Genomic DNA, 18,221 nt, shown 5'->3' on the forward strand with positions numbered 1-18,221 from the left:
CAATCCGCTTTCCTCTTAAAGGTGGCTTGGGCTTGGGCCATAACTTGTTGCAACAGCTTATTGTTTTCCGAAAAGAATTTCACCACATTAGTAACAGCTGGCACTGGAGATTCAGGAATGAGATCTGGCAGGAATGTAGGATGATAACCATAGTTAGCAAAAAATGGTGACTGTTGAGTAGAGGAATGAATGGAATTGTTGTATGCAAACTCGGCCAATGGGAGCAACCGGGTCCAGTTGTCTTGAGCGGCAGAGGAGAAGCACCTAAGATATTGTTCGAGGGTTTGATTGGTACGCTCCGTTTGGCCATTAGATTGAGGGTGGTATGCGGATGAGAAATGAAGTTGTATGTCGAGTATTTTGCAGAGAGCTTTCCAGAAACGTGATGTAAACTGTGATCCTCGATCGGAGGTAATATCAGCTGGAACCCCATGGATGCGGACAACCTCCCTGATGAATGTGTTTGCAGTTGTCTGAGCAGAAGGAATACTACACATGGGTAAAAAATGTGCCATCTTTGACAATCGGTCTACTATAACAAAAATCGTGTTACATCCCTCGGATACAGGTAATTCAACGATGAAATCCATCGAAATGGAATACCATGGCCTGGGGGGAACAGGAAGTGGATTCAACAATCCTAGTGGTCTCAACCTAGATCCTTTTGAGCGATTACAGACCAAGCATGTGGTTACATATGTTTTGCAGTCCTTGCTGAGATTAGGCCACCAAAAATGACGTTGGACCAGTTCTTGGGTCTTTCCACATCCAAAGTGACCCGCCATCTTATGATCATGGAAGGACTTGAGTACTAAAACACGACTCTTCTTGGGTACAAATATTTTATCTCCATAGAACCAAAGACCCTCCTTCTGTGTCAACGGGTGATTAACTCTCTCAGAGAGTACTGCCGCCTCCTGCCGAATCTGCTCAACCAATTTTGATTGTAACATCATGAAGTTATGTTCGGACAAGATGGTGTCAGGTGGGTCTTGAAACTCATCCTCTGGGAACATCCGAGAGAGGGCGTCCGGCTTTGTATTCTTTGATCCCGGTCTATAAGTTATATGGAATGTGAAACGACAGAAGAACAACGCCCATCTAGCTTGTCTAGGGTTTAGTCGTTTGGCTGTTTTAAGGTATTCTAAGTTACGGTGATCAGTATATATCAAAATTGGATGACTTGCCCCCTCCAGTAAATATCTCCATTCCTCGAGAGCACACTTGATTGCCAACAATTCTCTGTCTCCCACGCTGTAATTCCTCTCGGCGTCTGATAATTTTCTTGAAAAGAAGGCAACTGGATGCAGTGCCGCCTTAAGACCTTGGCGTTGGGAAAGCACCGCTCCTACTGCACTTTCAGAAGCATCTACTTCCAGGGTAAACGCTAAAGCTGGATCAGGGTGCCTAAGGATAGGAGCTGATGTGAACAACTGTTTGAGCTTGTCGAAAGCTGCTTGGGCCTGTGGAGTCCAAAGGAAACGAGTCTGCTGGCGTGTAAGTTGTGTAATTGGTAATATGATTGCTGAAAAATTCTTGATAAATTTGCGATAAAAGTTCGCAAAACCTATGAATCTTTGGATTGCTTTTTTATTGACAGGAGCGGGCCATTCCAGGATTGCTTGAATCTTTTGGGGATCCATGATGAATCCGTCTGGAGAGATGATCAGCCCCAAAAATTGAATTGAATGTTTCTCAAATTCGCACTTTTCTGCTTTAACATATAAATGATGAGACCTCAATCTTGCGAGAACCCGTGAAACTTGACAACGGTGATCCTCTAGAGACGTGGAGTAAACCAAGATGTCGTCTAAATAGACGATTAGGAACAAGTCGATGAAATCCTTAAGTACGTCATTCATAAAGTACTGAAATGTAGCAGGAGCATTACAAAGTCCGAAAGGCATGACGAGATATTCATATTGACCGTAACGGGATCTGAAAGCTGTCTTCCACTCATCACCCTTTCGTATACGTATCAAGTTATATGCCCCTCTCAAATCCAATTTCGTGAAGACCTTGGCTTCTCTTAATTTCTGGAATAATTCTGGCATCAAAGGTAGGGGATAACGATTCTTGACCGTTACTTTATTTAGCTCCCGGTAATCGATACAGGGACGAAGAGTCTTATCCTTTTTCTCAACAAAGAAGATACCTGCTCCTGCAGGTGAAACGGAAGGACGTATGAACCCTTTTTCCAAATTTTCCTCGATATACTGTTTAAGGATTTTCTGTTCAGGTTCAGATAAAGGGAACACTCGGCCAAAGGGTATAGCCGCACCAGGTAACAAGTCTATAGGGCAATCATATGGGCGATGTGGAGGTAGTTGATCCGCCCCCTTCTTATCGAAAACGTCCAGAAACTCATGATATTGGGAAGGGATAAGTTCGGTCAGGTTTGCGGAACATAGCAGAGGTCCGGAATCCTTTACTTCCTCCTGAGAGCAAAACTCATTGCAATATGAGGAAGTGAATGACACCTTTCCAGTGATCCAGTTGATTGCAGGGTTATGGGCACGAAGCCAAGGCAGCCCCAGGATGACTGGATATAGGGGGGACGCTACAAGGTCGAATTTAAGGTATTCCTGATGAATTCCGGATATGCGGGAACACACGGGAGTAGATTCCATAGTTACCGGTCCGGAGCTAATTGATGTTCCATCAGCCAGGTGGATATGGAGAGGTTCCTTCCGGGGTTGAATGGGAAACTGATGGATTGTGGCGAATGATATATCCAGGAAGCAGCTACATGCTCCAGAATCAATTATGGCAGTGGTTTCAAGGATTCTTCCTGGGAACTGAAAGGAAATAGGAATAATGAAATGGTTTGAACTGAAAGAGGGAGAAGTTGGAAGTAATATTTTAGTAGCAGGATCCTTACCCGTAGGCCTCACTGGGCAGGAACGGATGAAATGACCAGTGGCTCCACAGTAAAAGCATAGGTTGCTCTGTCTCCTTCTTGTTCTCTCCTCCGTAGATAATGCGGGACGGATTATTCCCAACTGCATAGGCTCCGGAGAATCTAGAGAGGAGGCGGATGTCGGGGCTGGAGAGGGAGTCGCAGGCACCCAGACTGAACGACTGGACCCAGCCGACCTTTCCAATTGGCGTTCTCTAAGACGGCGATCAATCTGAAGAGAGGTTTGGATTAGCTCATCGAGGGAGACGGGCGTGGTAATTCTTGCTAATTCATCCTTTAGATATTCAGAAAGGCCTAGGCGATATTGGTGACGAAGGGCGGGTTCATTCCAATCTATATCTGCCGCCCAGCGGCGGAACTCCGAGGTATACTCCTCCACAGGTCGCCGCCCTTGGCGAAGGTTACGTAGTGAGGCCTCGGCTGTAGCACTCCGCTGGGGATCGTCATAGAGGATCGCCATGTTTTCAAAAAAAACGTCCAAGGTGGCTAAGCACTGGTGTTTTTGCTCCAATAGCTGGTGAGCCCATGACTGCGGTTCTCCTAGTAGCAGCGAGATAACGAAGCCAACTTTAGTTTCCTCAAACGCAAAGGTCCGGGGTTGGAGAGAGAAGAATAGCTGACAAGCATTCTTGAAGGCCCTAAATTTGGTTCTATCCCCTGAAAAGCGCTCAGGTGTCGGCACCCGTGGCTCAGGTGCGGGAACGGCTAGGACGGGGCCTGGAGGTACCACAGCGGGAGCAGGAGGAGGTACAACAACAGCAGGAGGAGGAGCCGCAGCAGCAAATCCGGCGGGTTGGTTCATATTGGGTAGAGTGTTAATGCGCTCCTCCAGTTGATTGTGGGCTACTTGAAGCTCCTTAATTGCTTCAGTTAAGTTGCTCATCTGCTTGCATAAAGTGCTCAGCACATTTGCTGCCTCAGCGGTCTCCATATTTTGGCTGTAGTAACGATGTATCTGGAGTACAGGAGACCAATTAGCTGAGGGCAGCAACCCTTGCGGCTCACCGACTGGGGCCCCTGGAAGTGGAACAGGGGAGCCCAGTAAGCAAGGGGCAGGAGCGCTTGTGAAACCAGTGGTAGAGCAGGTTTGGAAACACAGCACTCCCGCAGGCTGAGTCCGGCACTGCAATGACTCAGCAGCCGAGAAAGTCCAGCAACAGGTGCCAGGCAGGAGAAGACGTGGAACTTGGAACAGGCAGAAGTCAGCGACAAATCGGGTACTCGTACAATCCGGGGTCTGGCAACAAATCGGGTCCTCAGGCAAGCAGTGGTCGGCAACAAATCGGGTAGTCGGACAAAGCAGAAGTCGGCAGGGAAGCGGGTAGTCAAGCAGGCCAAGGTCAACATCCAGGGATCAGAAACGGGCAGAGCAAGGCTCACTCACGGGAGTGCAACACACACACAAGCTGCAATACTACAGCACCCGAGTGTTGCACTCTCCAGACCTTTATAGGCCGTTTTGGCGCGCAGCGCACCGCGTCACACGCCCGCGCACGCGCACACGCGCACAACCAGTGCGCACGCGCGCACGCACGCGCGCGCACACGCGCAACATAGCGAGATGCATAAACAGAACATCCCTCATGCGCGCGCGCGCACAGCATCCAACGCCAGCCTCCGATAACGCCAACGTCTTCGCCGCACCACGCAACGCGCATGGGCAAGTACCGACAGCCCACCACAACGGGAAGACCGCCGAGACCCACCAGGACGACCGCCAGCATCCGTGTGTACAAGCCGCCTCGTCTGGACAGGTAACTGACCGTGACAGTAGCCCATTCCAGCCTTGTGCAGGTCTACAATTTTGTCTCTGACATCCTTGGACAGCTCTTTGGTCTTTCCCATGTTGGAGAGTTTGGAGTCTGCTTGATTGATTGATTCTGTGGACAGGTATCTTTTATACAGGTGACTAGTTAAGACAGGTGTCCTTAATGAGGGTGGCTAATTGAGTAGAAGTGTCTAACCACTCTGTGGGAGCCAGAACTCTTAATGGTTGGTAGGGGTTCAAAAACTTATTTCACTCAATGAAATGCAAATCAGTTGCTATGTTTTATTTAAGGTTATTTTTTCGATTTTCCTTTTGATGTGCTATCTGCCACTGTTAAAATAAACCTACCATTGAAATGATACTGTTCTGAGACTTTTGATTTCTTTGTCATTGGACAAACTTACAAAATCAGTGAGGGGTCAAATAATTATTTCCTCCACTGTATATAATCAGATAGCTTTCTGGGCACACAGCAGACTGTTAACTATGAGTAGAACAAAAGGCCATTTTTTCGCCAAATGTAATAGTGTCATTCTTTCTCATCAAAGCCTCTGGAGTGTCAGAACATTTGGTACAAGCCTTAAATGTCACCATTCTGAAAACTAGAGACCCAGGCCTAGTCAGATATTGGGATTTTGTAATATTCTGACTTTTTTTGCGTTTTTTCCTGAAATTTGACCATAACTTATGTTTTTTACATTTTTTTTCAGTTTGTCACTAAAATAAATTCACAAGGCATAGACCTTAGCCCTCAAACACCTTTAAGTTTATTTTCTTGTCACAGTTAAAATGATATACCATATACATAATCAGCGGCGCACAGCAGACTTAACCATGAGTAGCATCAATAGCTTTCCCTAGGATATTTGTTCATTAAAAGTAATATTCAATTTTTTTTTGCAAAGCCCCCAATATTGGTACAAGACAGTCCTTGTTATCCAGAACTCAGGCAACCAAAAGTCTTAACTAACTGGCATGCCTGAGGGGATAACAGGGATAGTGCTTTAGGGGGGGGGGGGGGTTTGCAGAATATAAAACACTTAGTGAGCCTTCAGGTTATTTCTATTTAATTCCTAAAACAATGACATTTTGTGCATTCTCATGTTGTGCTGTTTGTTGGAAATGGTATTTTGCATGTACAAATCATTATTTATGCCACTAGTGGTATGTGTACCTGGAGCATCTTCTAATCCATAGACTGTGAGAGGCCTGACAATGGTAATCCCAGGAGTGTCCATGGGCACCAGGATCATTGACTGCTGCTTATGTCGTGGAGCATCCAGATCGCTCTTTCCCATGAAAATGCAGATCTTGCAGCGTGGATCCATTGCTCCTTTGTAGAAGAATGCCAAAATCAGCAAAACTTATTTTCCATGGAAACAAAATACTTGGCTGAAACAAAACAGCTATTGTTCAACCCAGAAAACAACAGTGGAAACAGTATAGGAAAGAATTCCCATTAATAAATGTCCTGTAGTCCGGCTCACACCCCAAAGTCCCCACCACCACATTAGCATTGCAGCCTATTTCTGAAGACATCTCAAGACAGCTGATGTTATTCAGTGCAAGCTCATCTTCCTTTTGGCCACATAATGCCAGGCACTGCTTAGCATTCAACAAGGTGAAGAAAAATATGCAATTTTTTTTCTTTTCCATTTTCATGATGGAAACCATGTATTTGGCTCTCAGAGATTCTAGTGAGCAGAAAGACTGGATGCTCCTTGCCCACTTCACATACATGAACAGGGACACAGCTACAACCAAAGATTTGTACCTGATGTCCACCACTTATGGCCATTAAGAATATAGGAGTTTCCATCTTCCTTTATTGAAGATTCAATATTGGTGGCATCTGAAGAGGCAACCTGCGGGAGAATACAAAGTGCAGCAATGAAACATTCCCCAATAAATACACGGTCATAAGATAAGCTACATACAGACAGTTTATCATTGATATTTGATCTGTCAGAGTGGCAATAGGTGTACACTATAGGAAGAAGGGGAAAAACACAATCACTGAGGATTACTGTATAAGCTCTTAGATGTTCAGGCATACACTGAAGAATCTCTGCATATTTGGATGCAGGAGACCTCCAGGGGTCAAACCAATGCAGGAGATATAATATATCAATATAATATAATATATAATATAATATATATAATATAATATAATATATATAATACTATAATCAAAACATTTTTATATTGTTTTTCTCCTGCTGGACTCAAAGCGCTCAAGAGCTGCAGCCACTAAGGGCACGCTCAAGGGGACACTGTGCAGAGATCTGCTGGGGTTAGACACATCTAAGAATAAAAAAATAAAACATTGGTGCGATTCTGTTTACCATCATTCAGCATTGGATAGTGGGCAGCTGAGGTCCAAGGCACTACAGGCAAAGTTAATGGTCGGCACTCGAGATATACAGTAGGATATACCTTAATTTTTATTGCTGCATGTAAAACATTCCAAAGTTTCAACAGCATGTCTCTTTCTCAAGGACAACAAATGCCAAACAAGTGTGCACACAAGGGAAAAAGCTGCGTGTGCATCATCGGGTGTCCGCTGCGCGCACATTTGTTGTCCTTGAAAAAGAGATACCGTAAGCTGTTGTCTTGAAACGCTGGAATGTTTTACATGCAGCAATAAAAATTAAGCTATAGCCTATATCTGGAGTGCCGACCATTCACTTTGACTACATATTAGTTTAAGATTAATGGTAGCCATTGGTCTAAACACCCAGGAACCATTGAGCCATACCCTATGGTGTGCATCACCCATCTACCCATATTTCATCAACAATTCATTACAGGGACAGACATCTATTCAGATCGGTACCCTGGACTGAGCCGGCCCATCATTAGAACAGGTGCTAAATGTATATACAGTATATGTTTTAGAGGGTGCACACAGTTGTCCTTTTTATCAGCAATCCAAAAGCAATATTAGTGCAATAACGTACCTAAGCACTCTAATGGTGGCCACTAATGATCCAATCTTTTTCATCCAATCTTACCAAATCTATGTAGTATAAGGGTAAAGTGAGTGAATATACTGAATTGATACTTTAGACAGTTACCTTATATTATATAGAAATGGTACGATTGGATGAAAAAGATTGGATAATTAGTGGCCAGCTTTAATAAGATTGTATCCAGCCAGACTTTCGCACAACACAGCTGTTTGTGAAGGTTTCTTAACTGATAGATCGAATCTGAAGTACAATCTGAGTATGTTTGGCTATCCCAAACTATACAGCCAAACCACTTTTTTATTTAACAATATATGATTTTCAATGTGCATGTCGACCCACACAAGCTCCTCACAGGAAATAAAAGATAATGATGTCTGTATGTCTTGATGTGGACAAGCTGCATAGTTCCACATAAGGGCAACTATCAGAGTGAAGAGGCAGAAGTCACATTTTCTGTAAGTGGAGGGGACGAGAGGCTCCAGCCTCGGGGCACAGTGAAGGAGGGGGCACAAAACTTCCCCAATTGTGTTTGAAAGAGGATGCATGGTAGTGACTGCAAGCCTACTACAGATTAAAGTGTTGGGGGGGGGGGGGGGGTTGGGGGCCCTGGGGCACCTCTTAGTCTAATAGCAATCACAGTGTAACAGCTGGGGTAGGATGGAAGGAGGGGCGCACTTTGGTGTCTTAGTCTTGGGTGTTGGAGGACCTTGTCCCGGCTCTGAGGGGACACTAATAATAATGGGCATAATTTATGTCAATAATAGTACATATAAACAGTGACGCTGGGAAACCAAAATATGACATAAATAGCTCGTTTTACCTTTGGTTCAGTCATTGCAAAACATGACCTGATCTCTCCTTCTAACAGTGGCTTCAACCATTGTTGTTTCTGTTCCTCTGTCCCATAGCGAACCAACACCTCCATATTTCCTGTATCTGGGGCTGAACAATTGAATACCTATCATAGTATGAAACCATCATGAAAAAGAAAACCTCTGAACACATTGAAAAACACCCTGTCAACATTTAAACATAAAAAATTAACATATTTAAAAATAGATATCACACAGATAGAACATGGAATTGATTAAATACAGTTTCTTAATCCACAGCATATGTACCATATTAATACTTCAGTATTTGGATCATTTTAACATTATTGTAAATAATACTAGACGAAACACACACACAGTAAGTTAAAACTGTAATGAGAGGGATATGGAGGCTGCCATATTTATTTCCTTTTAAGCAATACCAGTTGCCTGGAAGTCCTGCTGATCCTCTGCCTCTAATTATTTTAGCCATAGCCCCTGAACAAGCATGAAGCATATCAGGTGTTTCTGACAGTGTTGTCAGATCTGACAAGATTAGCTGTATGCTTGTTTCTGGTGTTATTCAAACACCACTGCTGCCAAATAGATCATCAGGGTTGCAAGGCAACTGGTATTATTTAGAAGAAAATAAATATGGCAGCCTCCATATTCTTCTCACTTCAGTTGTCCAATTCACAACTAGACCTTTTTTCCCTCTTCGACTAGAGTGGTTTTGATGTTTTAGCTATGCCCTTAAAGGGAACCTGAAGTGAGTGGGATACGGAGGCTGCCATATATATTACCTTTTATACCACACCAGTTGCTTAGGAGTCCTGATGACCTTTCTGGCTTCAATAGTGTCTGAATCATAGACCTGAAACAAGCAGGTTGCTAATATTGTCAGATTTCAGTCAGAAACAACTTATTTGAATACTTGATTAGGGTTTATATCTTGTTTCTCTGGCATTCCCTTGTAGTCGACTAGTGGTTTTCACTAGCCCCTCCCCCCAATTCTTAGACTGGTAGCAGAAAAAGCAATGCGTCCTGCAGCGATCATCTCTCTCCCTGCTATGGTCTGATCCTGACCTCTTGCGTACACATTCATTGGGTCCTGGCAACAGATCAAGCAAGGCCAAACACTGCAGGAACCAGAAGGGGCGAGACCTACGTACAGCATTGCTTCTTCTGCTGTCAATCTCTGCCAGGAGGGGAGGGGGGAATCAGACACCAGGGTAAAACACCCTGGTTACTGCTGCTCTTGTTACCATGGGTGATAAGCACAGGTGTGTGCTAGCAAGCGCTTGTGCTCATCAGCACTGCATACAAACAATTACATTCTTCTGCCAAAACTGTAGGCAGGATGTGATTATACTATAGTGCAGTACCAGTGGTTAATATAGGGACCACAATAGACCTGAAATGCTAGCAGAGCAATGTGTAATGTATGAGTTAGTGCAAAATGGTGCCTGAGGAAAAAAGCAATGAGAGTGTGTGATTAGCACATTATTGTTAAAACAATACAGTACGGCAGCAGGGTTTATTGTAAGTTTAGTGACAGTCTGCGCTATGTAATTTGTTCCAAAGGGGCAGTTATCCTTTAGAGGATGATTTGGGTTACCAGATGACACGGATAGGAACGTCCAGATTCAAACATTTACGTGGGCTTGCAGTTTAAACACTGAGCAGCACTATAACAAAACATGTCTCCATTGAATAAACTGATTAAAGATTTAGTAATATACTGCTATACTAAACAACATACCTCAGGGGCATAGAGAGAGGTTCCCATTAATTCACACAGATGCGCATATTCCATATTTGTTAGCTTAGCGCCATATTTGCACTCCGGGTCGCTCTCTAGAGGCAGGAAAAGATTCCAAAGTCCCCGTGACTTTGCTTTTTCCTATTAGACAAAGTTGGTCACTGAATAAACATGAGAAAACGCTTACACCTTGGTCAATCAGTTTAAACCTAAAATGATAGTCAAAATGTCCCCTCCATTCTGATAGGTTTTCCTCACCGTTATGACTTCTAAGAACAGAAGTTAGGGAAGGAACACACTAAGCAGAATCACATGAGTTTTTCCCATAGCACATAATGGAAAACGCATATGCGAATCAGCCTAGTGTGTTCCTTCCCTTAATAGCCAGAGTAACGATTTATCTACATTTGAATAGACTGAATAACTAATCACCCACTTGGAGACTTGTGGGATATCACTGCTAGTTTGAAAAACCATTCTAATCTAATAATTAATGATCTTTTCCAGGGATTCCAACAAATGTGTCCTGGCCATTTTTGATCATCTTTGTAAAATAAGCTGTACCGTGTCTCTTTTTTTACATTTCCTATGCTTTACTTGATAACGTCAACAGCATGTAAGTATATAGAGGCAACTGCTTTACATCGAATCGGTTTCAGGAAGTACAATGCACTTTATTCAATAACCTGCAAGGGTAACGGCAGGTAACATTTCTGTACATCAAAAAGGACAAAAGCAACCATAGTTTAGAAATGGTACACAAAGCTGCAAGGGTAACAGCAGGTAACATTTCTGTACATCAAAAAGGACAAAAGCAACCATAGTTTAGAAATGGTACACAAAGCTGATCAAAGCAGATATTACAGATATTAAGCCCCATCTACACCATGGGACATTGAAGCGATCCGGCGGCTCGATTAGCCGCCGGATCGCCTCATCCGCGTGCCCGCCGCGCCCCCGCTCGCCGCATTCGACTCCCCGCTCGTGCCCGCTCGTCCCCGCCGGCGCCGCTTATCTCCCGCACGATTCCCTGCCATTGTCCCCTCGCGGGGATCGAGCAGGGAATCGGCGGTGAGAAGATCCGTCCTGTCGGATCTTATCAATCGAGCCGCATCAGCGGCTCGATTGATAAGGAGCATCGCGGCCGCATCTACTCGTGTAGATGCTGCTTTACATTGAAATGGATCAGTGCCTGTATGTGCAGATCATTACAATGTAATTAATTGCTCAGATTACAGCTATACACCTTGACTAGCAAAGACAAGATTTCCAAATTAAATGTTATTGGAAATGTATTTTTTGTTTACCTTAAATTCTTCAATGATTGGAGGAGGCGTCCATCTTTTTTCAGAAAACTGGTAATTTCTCAGTTCTTGCTCAACTGGATAAATATGAACTTCTATAAACTCCTTCACTTTGCCGTAAAGATCTTTGGCTTCACTTGGAAGGCCATCTGGAGAGAAGACCAGTTGACCAACCTGTGTAAAATGGTGAGAAGCTCTGGAAGGTAAAGAAGAAATTTCCCGATCGGAAAGCCTCAGGCTTGACAATCTACTCCAAGTAGTGTAGGACCTTGTTGAATTTTTAGATGTGGGTCCAGGCTGAGATTTGAAAAGCCGGAAACCTTCTTTTGTAGCAAAATCCCACGCTGTGTTGGCCATGAATTCTGCTAACTTTCCACCAGCAGCTGCATTAGCAGAACTGGCTTGTCCTACAAGGCATAAAATGGGACTTCAGTGGACATCATTGTTCTTTTAAATACAGGCAAGTTAACAAGACTGGTTTCAACCATACAAATGATGACTGTAGCAATGTTTGGTAATGCATAGAGAAATGGCACGACTGTTTTCAAACAGTGTTTATGTAATTCAGTTATCAGTTAAAGTGGGACTTCAGGTTCAGTTTACAACATGTGCAAAAAATGGACAAGGTACTTTTGCTTTACAGAGGTGGCTTTTGTTGCCCCAGTCTGCCTCGCTGTTGTACTTTGAAGAACAGTGTAGTAAAGTCTACACATCATATTCCTGTAACATGTGGGCTACAATTAAACCGTAGTAAAAAAAAGTACTGTCTACTTATAAGCTATGGTGCCACACAGAGTGTCCACCTTTTATAAATGTGGGTGTTCCAATTAGCCCCACTAAGCCAATGGTACTTAAATCAAAAGATATGAACTAAGCAGAATCAATGACAGAGAGGAGAAGAGAAATTGTGTTTGATTCACAAAACTTTTGTTCTCCTTACAATTTTTTAACTTATATATAAAATAACTTTTCATAATTTTTCAAGCTGAATCAAAAAAATATATATTGTTTCCAATAAACTTGACTTCAATAATACTTTTCTAATCCCTGTTTTACATTTCTTTTTACCCTTTGGATTCTTTAAGGGTTTTTATATGGGTAAGGTTAGAAGACGATTAATGAGAACAGTTTTGTGGATCAATCCCGTTATGACAAAGCTGCAGGTTCATTTCTCTCAAGCATGTGTTACTGCTCAGTTCCTGGTATGGCCACCATGTATAAATTTCTTCACAATGTAACTCCTTCCTGGTATCTCTGCTTCCTGCAAGTGATGAGGTAGGGAGGAAGGTACGTTTTTGCACATATTCTGTCATTGTTTAGTGTGGTTTGCCGTATTAAGAAGGCAAACCACACTAAGCATTGTTTTTTTAGTAGGAGGGCTTTTCAGTCTCTTTTGGTCCCCTATAGTTCCCTAGTGGTTTTTGGGTCACCCCGAGCTGCTGAAGTATTCTGTCATTGTGGCATACTGTACCAATTTTTGGGGATGTCAAATCATACATTATCCCTCCTGATGACCCTTTATTTTTCTCATTACATAACATTCCCTGGCCTCTACACAAATAAAAAAAAACCTTATTAATCTAGTTAATTGCAGCACATTGCATTTAAAAATAAATTTATAGTGCATTATACTCTAAGTGATATTACATTTTTTACAATAGTAGATCTTTAACTGAAGTACCTCCTTAGATAAGCATACCACATGTTGAGAACCTACGATCAAAAGGACACTTTGGTTTCCCTAAACCATTTTTAAAACAACCATTTAACAACCATTTTAGTTTGTTTTATAACCCGGCACTAAAACTGACACAAACCGACTGCATTAGAATGGCCAGCATTGGGCCCTCTGATCTGGAATTTTCAGGGAGGGTATTACCTGTCTGCGAGCGTTTATAAACACCTTGCAGGATAGCTGCCACTCGGAAAAATGAAAAAGCCATGTAAAAGTTCCAGTTCTCCACAGGAGGAATGCCCATGTTTTCACAGTACTGCTGAAAGTATTCCTCTGCAGTGGGAATACCGAGTTCTGACAAGTTGTAACTTAGCAGACCTTAAAAACAAGCAAAATAAAATGTGTTTAGATAATATCTACACGCTTATTGCAGTTATCCCAGCAATCATATCATCTGTAAATAATAATTATAAGACACAAAAGTACAAAATAGCCACATACATGTAAACAACATGAGCGCTAGCTCACAAGATCATAACAGGCTCTCCATAATAATCAGGTGTTCTTGAAGAACAACCGTCCCTGTACTCTATGAAAAGCATATCAGTGAACATGTCAGCCATAATGGTGAGATGTGATCAGCAGTACAGACAGTACTTGCAAACGACTCTGTAACGATCGGTGTCAACACCCAGAGAGAATCTGATTATTGGTGATCTGCAGTATCACCAGCATTACAGATATATACCCGATTATGGATGATTTGCAGAATCACCAATAATTCGAGTATGACTAACCTCTGGACACCTATATAGTGTGAGTGTTTGGTGCAACAGTAATGACTTTGAGTAGGACCACCCGAGGAGCAGGTGGTCCTTGGCCGTATGAGAAATACCTCCCTCTGGGAAGTGTGAAGACCTTCCAGCAGCCTGAAACTTCCAAAGGGGTGGAGCCCCAGGCTGAATAGCAGGAAGGCCCTGTGGCTAAGTGACACCTAGAAGGTGGGCGTCACAAGCAGCACTGAGAACTAATCCCTCAATAGAGAGTGATAGCTCGCAAGGTCGGGCAGGCTAGGTCGGCAACACACGAGCAGTTAAGGTACAGAGACAGAAGGCTGATTCGGTAACCAGGAACAGGCAGGGTTGGCAACAGGTAATCAGATATGCGTAGGTACCGAATCAGAAAGCAGAAGGAGAGTCAGGAAAGCAATAGGTCATAACAGTTATCAAACAAGGCCTAGTCTTGGGTGTGAGGTCCGTGGTCTCAACACCCTGGAACTAGTCTGAAGTATAACACAATAGTAACACAGTATCCCTAGTCTTGGGTGTGAGGTCCGTGGTCTCAACACCCTGGAACTAGTCTGAAGTATAACACAATAGTAACACAGTATCCCTAGTCTTGGGTGTGAGGTCCGTGGTCTCAACACCCTGGAACTAGTCTGAAGTATAACACAATAGTAACACAGTATCCCTAGTCTTGGGTGTGAGGTCCGTGGTCTCAACACACTGGAACTAGTCTGAAGTATAACACAATAGTAAATAACAGTAGTAATCTGGCTCAGTGTGAATCCCCAGGGGCACCTGGTTCTAACACACTGTGAGATCTGACTATGGTCTGAGTGCTTTCACGTAAGTGTTCGCAACGGCAGACAACTTGAGACTGACCAGCCATAACTATATATAGAGCGGCGCTCCCCGGCGCCACCCATCGCTGATCAACCAATAGCCGCCCGCACTGAGATCAGCTGACCAACCTGGTCAGCTGATCCCTCTTCGTTTGTCATAAAGGTTCCGCCTCTCAGCGCGCGTATTCCTCAATCTGTGTGCACTAGAAGGCCTAGCCACATCAGACGCACGCCGCCGCGTGTAAACCGCTGAGCTGAATGCGGAACCAGCCGCAATCTATTACAGACTCGAGTTACAATTTTTCATACATACAAACTAGATTGTCTCCATGTACAAAATACACATTCCTGTTTTTTTATTACTTATTTTTGTTGTTAAAGGTTACAGTATTGTAAAAAATGTTGTAAATAGTTTAAAACAAATTAGAAGCACATTGAAATCGAGCAAAAACATTGTTTATACATGCCCAGATATAGAGTTGCCCAAAAGTAAATACATTATCCACATTATCCTATGGATAACATGTAACTTAACTTACAAACCATTTCAATTGACACTCTCCCGGAACTGAACCTGTCAGAACCTGTTTGTAAGTAGGAAAACAAGACTAGGAGCCAACTGTGTGGTTTTTAGTCATATGATCACAGTAACTATCCAATCACATTGGCCATGTTATAGGTTACAAATATAAGCCTGGCTGGCTTTCTCAGTTTTATTATCGTTTATTCTGAGTGAAAAGGGAGAAGGAAGTGGATATGGTTTTATGTCACAGTGCACATGTATAGTGCTGACATCTTCAGCTCATATCTATATTACTAGCTTTATGTCAAAAGACCTTACAATCTAATGTCTACTTAAGTCAGTCGAATGCCCCTATGATAGTCTAATGCTGGGGATACACGGTTCGTTTTGAACCATGTATCGAGCCGCACGACAGAGTGCGGCACGTCCACGCGCGCGGCCGGATCAATTCCCACTCTTCCCCGCGGGCAGTTCTTTATCTTCTCTTCGTTTCTGACCATTGTCCTGCCCGCGGTATCGAGCGGGGAATCGATCCGAGCGGGTATCGGACGGGTCGGAAATTATCAGCGTTGCCATCAGCGCTCGATTACACGGTTCAAAACGAACCGTGTATTCCCAGCATTAGGCTATTTTTAAAGTGAAGCCAATTAACTTATCTTTGCATTTCTGTGTTGTGGGAGGAAATCGGAGTGACTGTAGGAAACCCACACTAACACAAAAACGTACAAATGCCACACAGAGCAGATAGTTCCCTGAGTCAGATTAAAACCTACAACTTTGGAGCTTTTTGCAAAGTAAGTGCTGGTCCCTGTGGCACCATATCAAAAGAAACCACCATCTGTCCACTAGGAAAAGCAGTACATAATGCACAATAATATTCAAACGGTTAAACATACAACCTGAGTGATTGAAATTTACACACATACTCCAATGAGGCACGTTAATAACCTCAAAGGAGTATGTAGGCATTAAAATGATATACAAGTAAACATTCCATACCTTTCTGTATAGGAAGATCGGCTGGAAGGAAATGTGCCATACAATTATAAGCTAGATCTGATAAGGGGTCTCCCAGTGTGGACAATTCCCAATCCAAAACACCAAGAACTTCCACCTTTTCTGGATGAAATATTAAGTTATCCAACCTAAAAAATGAAAACATGTCAAATATAACTAAACAGTATGAAAAGCTCACAAGTGAAACACACTTTTAAACCTAGTGGAAAGGTTCTTAGCTCATCAGTATCTCCATGCCTCAATCCATTTACAATTTAACTAGTTGCCGACCGCTCCACTCCAATTGGCGGAACAGCGGCAGCAGCCCCAGGACCGCTCAACGCCAATTGGCGTGAAGTCCAGTTGGCGGAGATAGCAGGGGATCGTGTGCGTCAAGGCGCGCGCATCACCCGCTTGAATAACGGAGTTCCACTTCGTCATCAGTCTCTCAGCGGCAGCGCTGTACTGGGGACAGCCATGACACTCGGCTGTCCCCCTGTGAGGTTCAGAGAGTGTGCGTCTCTCATAGGCTGATGTCTATGAGAGCCGATCACTGTGATTGGCTGGCGGGAAGGGGGGGGATTGGGGATAGAAAAAAAAATTTATTGAAAAAAAAAAAAAGACAATAAAATTAATTAAAAAAAACAAATGCCTGCAGCAGCGATCAGAGCCCACCAACAGAAATCAGAGCCCACCAACAGAAATCTCCGTTGGTGGGCAGAAAAGGGGGGGGGGGAAATCACTTGTGTGCTGAGTTGTGCAGCCCTGCAGTGAGGCCTTAAAGCTGCAGTGGTCTTGAATTGTAAAAAATAGCCTGGTCACTAGGGGGGTGTAAGCCTATGGTCCGTAAGTGGTTAAAGTGACAATGTACACTTGAAGCACACATTTAGAAAAACAGACAGTGTTGGGTTTTTCTGTGTCACCCCAACCCCCCTCCTTTTAACCCTTTACCAAGAATTCACCCAGGAATTCAAACAGGATTCAACAGCCACAGGACTCTGCTGGAAACTACTACTCTGCATCCACAACTGCCTCCAATGCTGTTGCTCAAAATGCCACTGCTGGACATATGTTGCACTACCAAGTAGACTCTTTATGTACACAGGTTTGCTTGCACTAACTGCATACTCATATAAACTGTTTAGGAGTTGGAAATTTCCTGCTGATAATCATTGACACTTACCATGTTTACTGCACTTTTTCTTATGTTCTGCCTGTCTGCAAACAAGTTGCATTGCAATACGCATCCTCCCAGTGTACCTCACTCCATACTCATTTCATCTGCTCTGCTTTGCTCACCTTACTCAGCTTCTCATGAACTGTTAGCTCTCCTGAAATCTCTCTCTCCCTCCAGCAGCTCAAAAACCTCACAAACATTTAAATCCCATTCACATTTGCTTACTCTCTCCCTCCTACTCTTACTTGCTGCTGGTGATATATCGCCTAACCCTGGGCCACAGCCTGCTGCCAGACAAGCATCCCCTGCTGACCCGCTTCACAGCTCTCTGTCCACAAACAACTTCAACACCCATCCTCGCCCCAACCTCATTTCCATCCATCCCACTCACAAGCACATGCTCCCCCTACCCTGCGGTCTCTGGAATGCCAGATCCGTCCGCAATAAACTTACAGAGGTCCACAACCTCTTCCTCTCCAAATCCCTCACCATCCTCGCACTCACTGAGACATGGCTCACCCCCTCTGACTCTGCCGCAGAGGCTGCCCTCTCATACGGGGGGCTTCACCTCAGTCACACCCCCAGACCAGACAACAGGACCGGGGGAGGGGTGGGTCTGCTCCTCTCCCCATCCTGCACATTCCGTGTCCTCACTCCACCTTCCTCCCTACAATTCACATCATTTGAG

General features: G+C 43.7%; 1 protein-coding gene and 1 long non-coding RNA gene across 6 annotated transcripts in view; one reads left to right on the forward strand and one right to left on the reverse strand.

The window, feature by feature from the left end:
• LOC137524970 (uncharacterized) overlaps positions 1-18,221 on the forward strand; it is a 362,158-nt gene that overhangs the window by 329,905 nt on the left and 14,032 nt on the right. The gene's annotated exons all lie outside the window — the stretch shown is intronic.
• Positions 1-18,221, reverse strand: part of ACAD10 (acyl-CoA dehydrogenase family member 10) — a 77,021-nt gene that overhangs the window by 14,093 nt on the left and 44,707 nt on the right. For all 3 annotated transcript variants that reach the window (XM_068245506.1, XM_068245497.1, XM_068245515.1), the window contains exons 11-17: positions 16,360-16,505; positions 13,418-13,591; positions 11,542-11,945; positions 10,235-10,375; positions 8,481-8,618; positions 6,463-6,553; positions 5,863-6,021 (exon numbers count right to left, since the gene is read on the reverse strand). In XM_068245506.1, coding sequence (XP_068101607.1) covers positions 5,863-6,021; positions 6,463-6,553; positions 8,481-8,618; positions 10,235-10,375; positions 11,542-11,945; positions 13,418-13,591; positions 16,360-16,505 — 1,253 coding nt within the window. The remainder of the gene's footprint in view (positions 1-5,862; positions 6,022-6,462; positions 6,554-8,480; positions 8,619-10,234; positions 10,376-11,541; positions 11,946-13,417; positions 13,592-16,359; positions 16,506-18,221) is intronic.

Source organism: Hyperolius riggenbachi, chromosome 1 (assembly GCF_040937935.1).
Source record: "Hyperolius riggenbachi isolate aHypRig1 chromosome 1, aHypRig1.pri, whole genome shotgun sequence".
NCBI classification, from domain to species: domain Eukaryota; kingdom Metazoa; phylum Chordata; class Amphibia; order Anura; family Hyperoliidae; genus Hyperolius; species Hyperolius riggenbachi.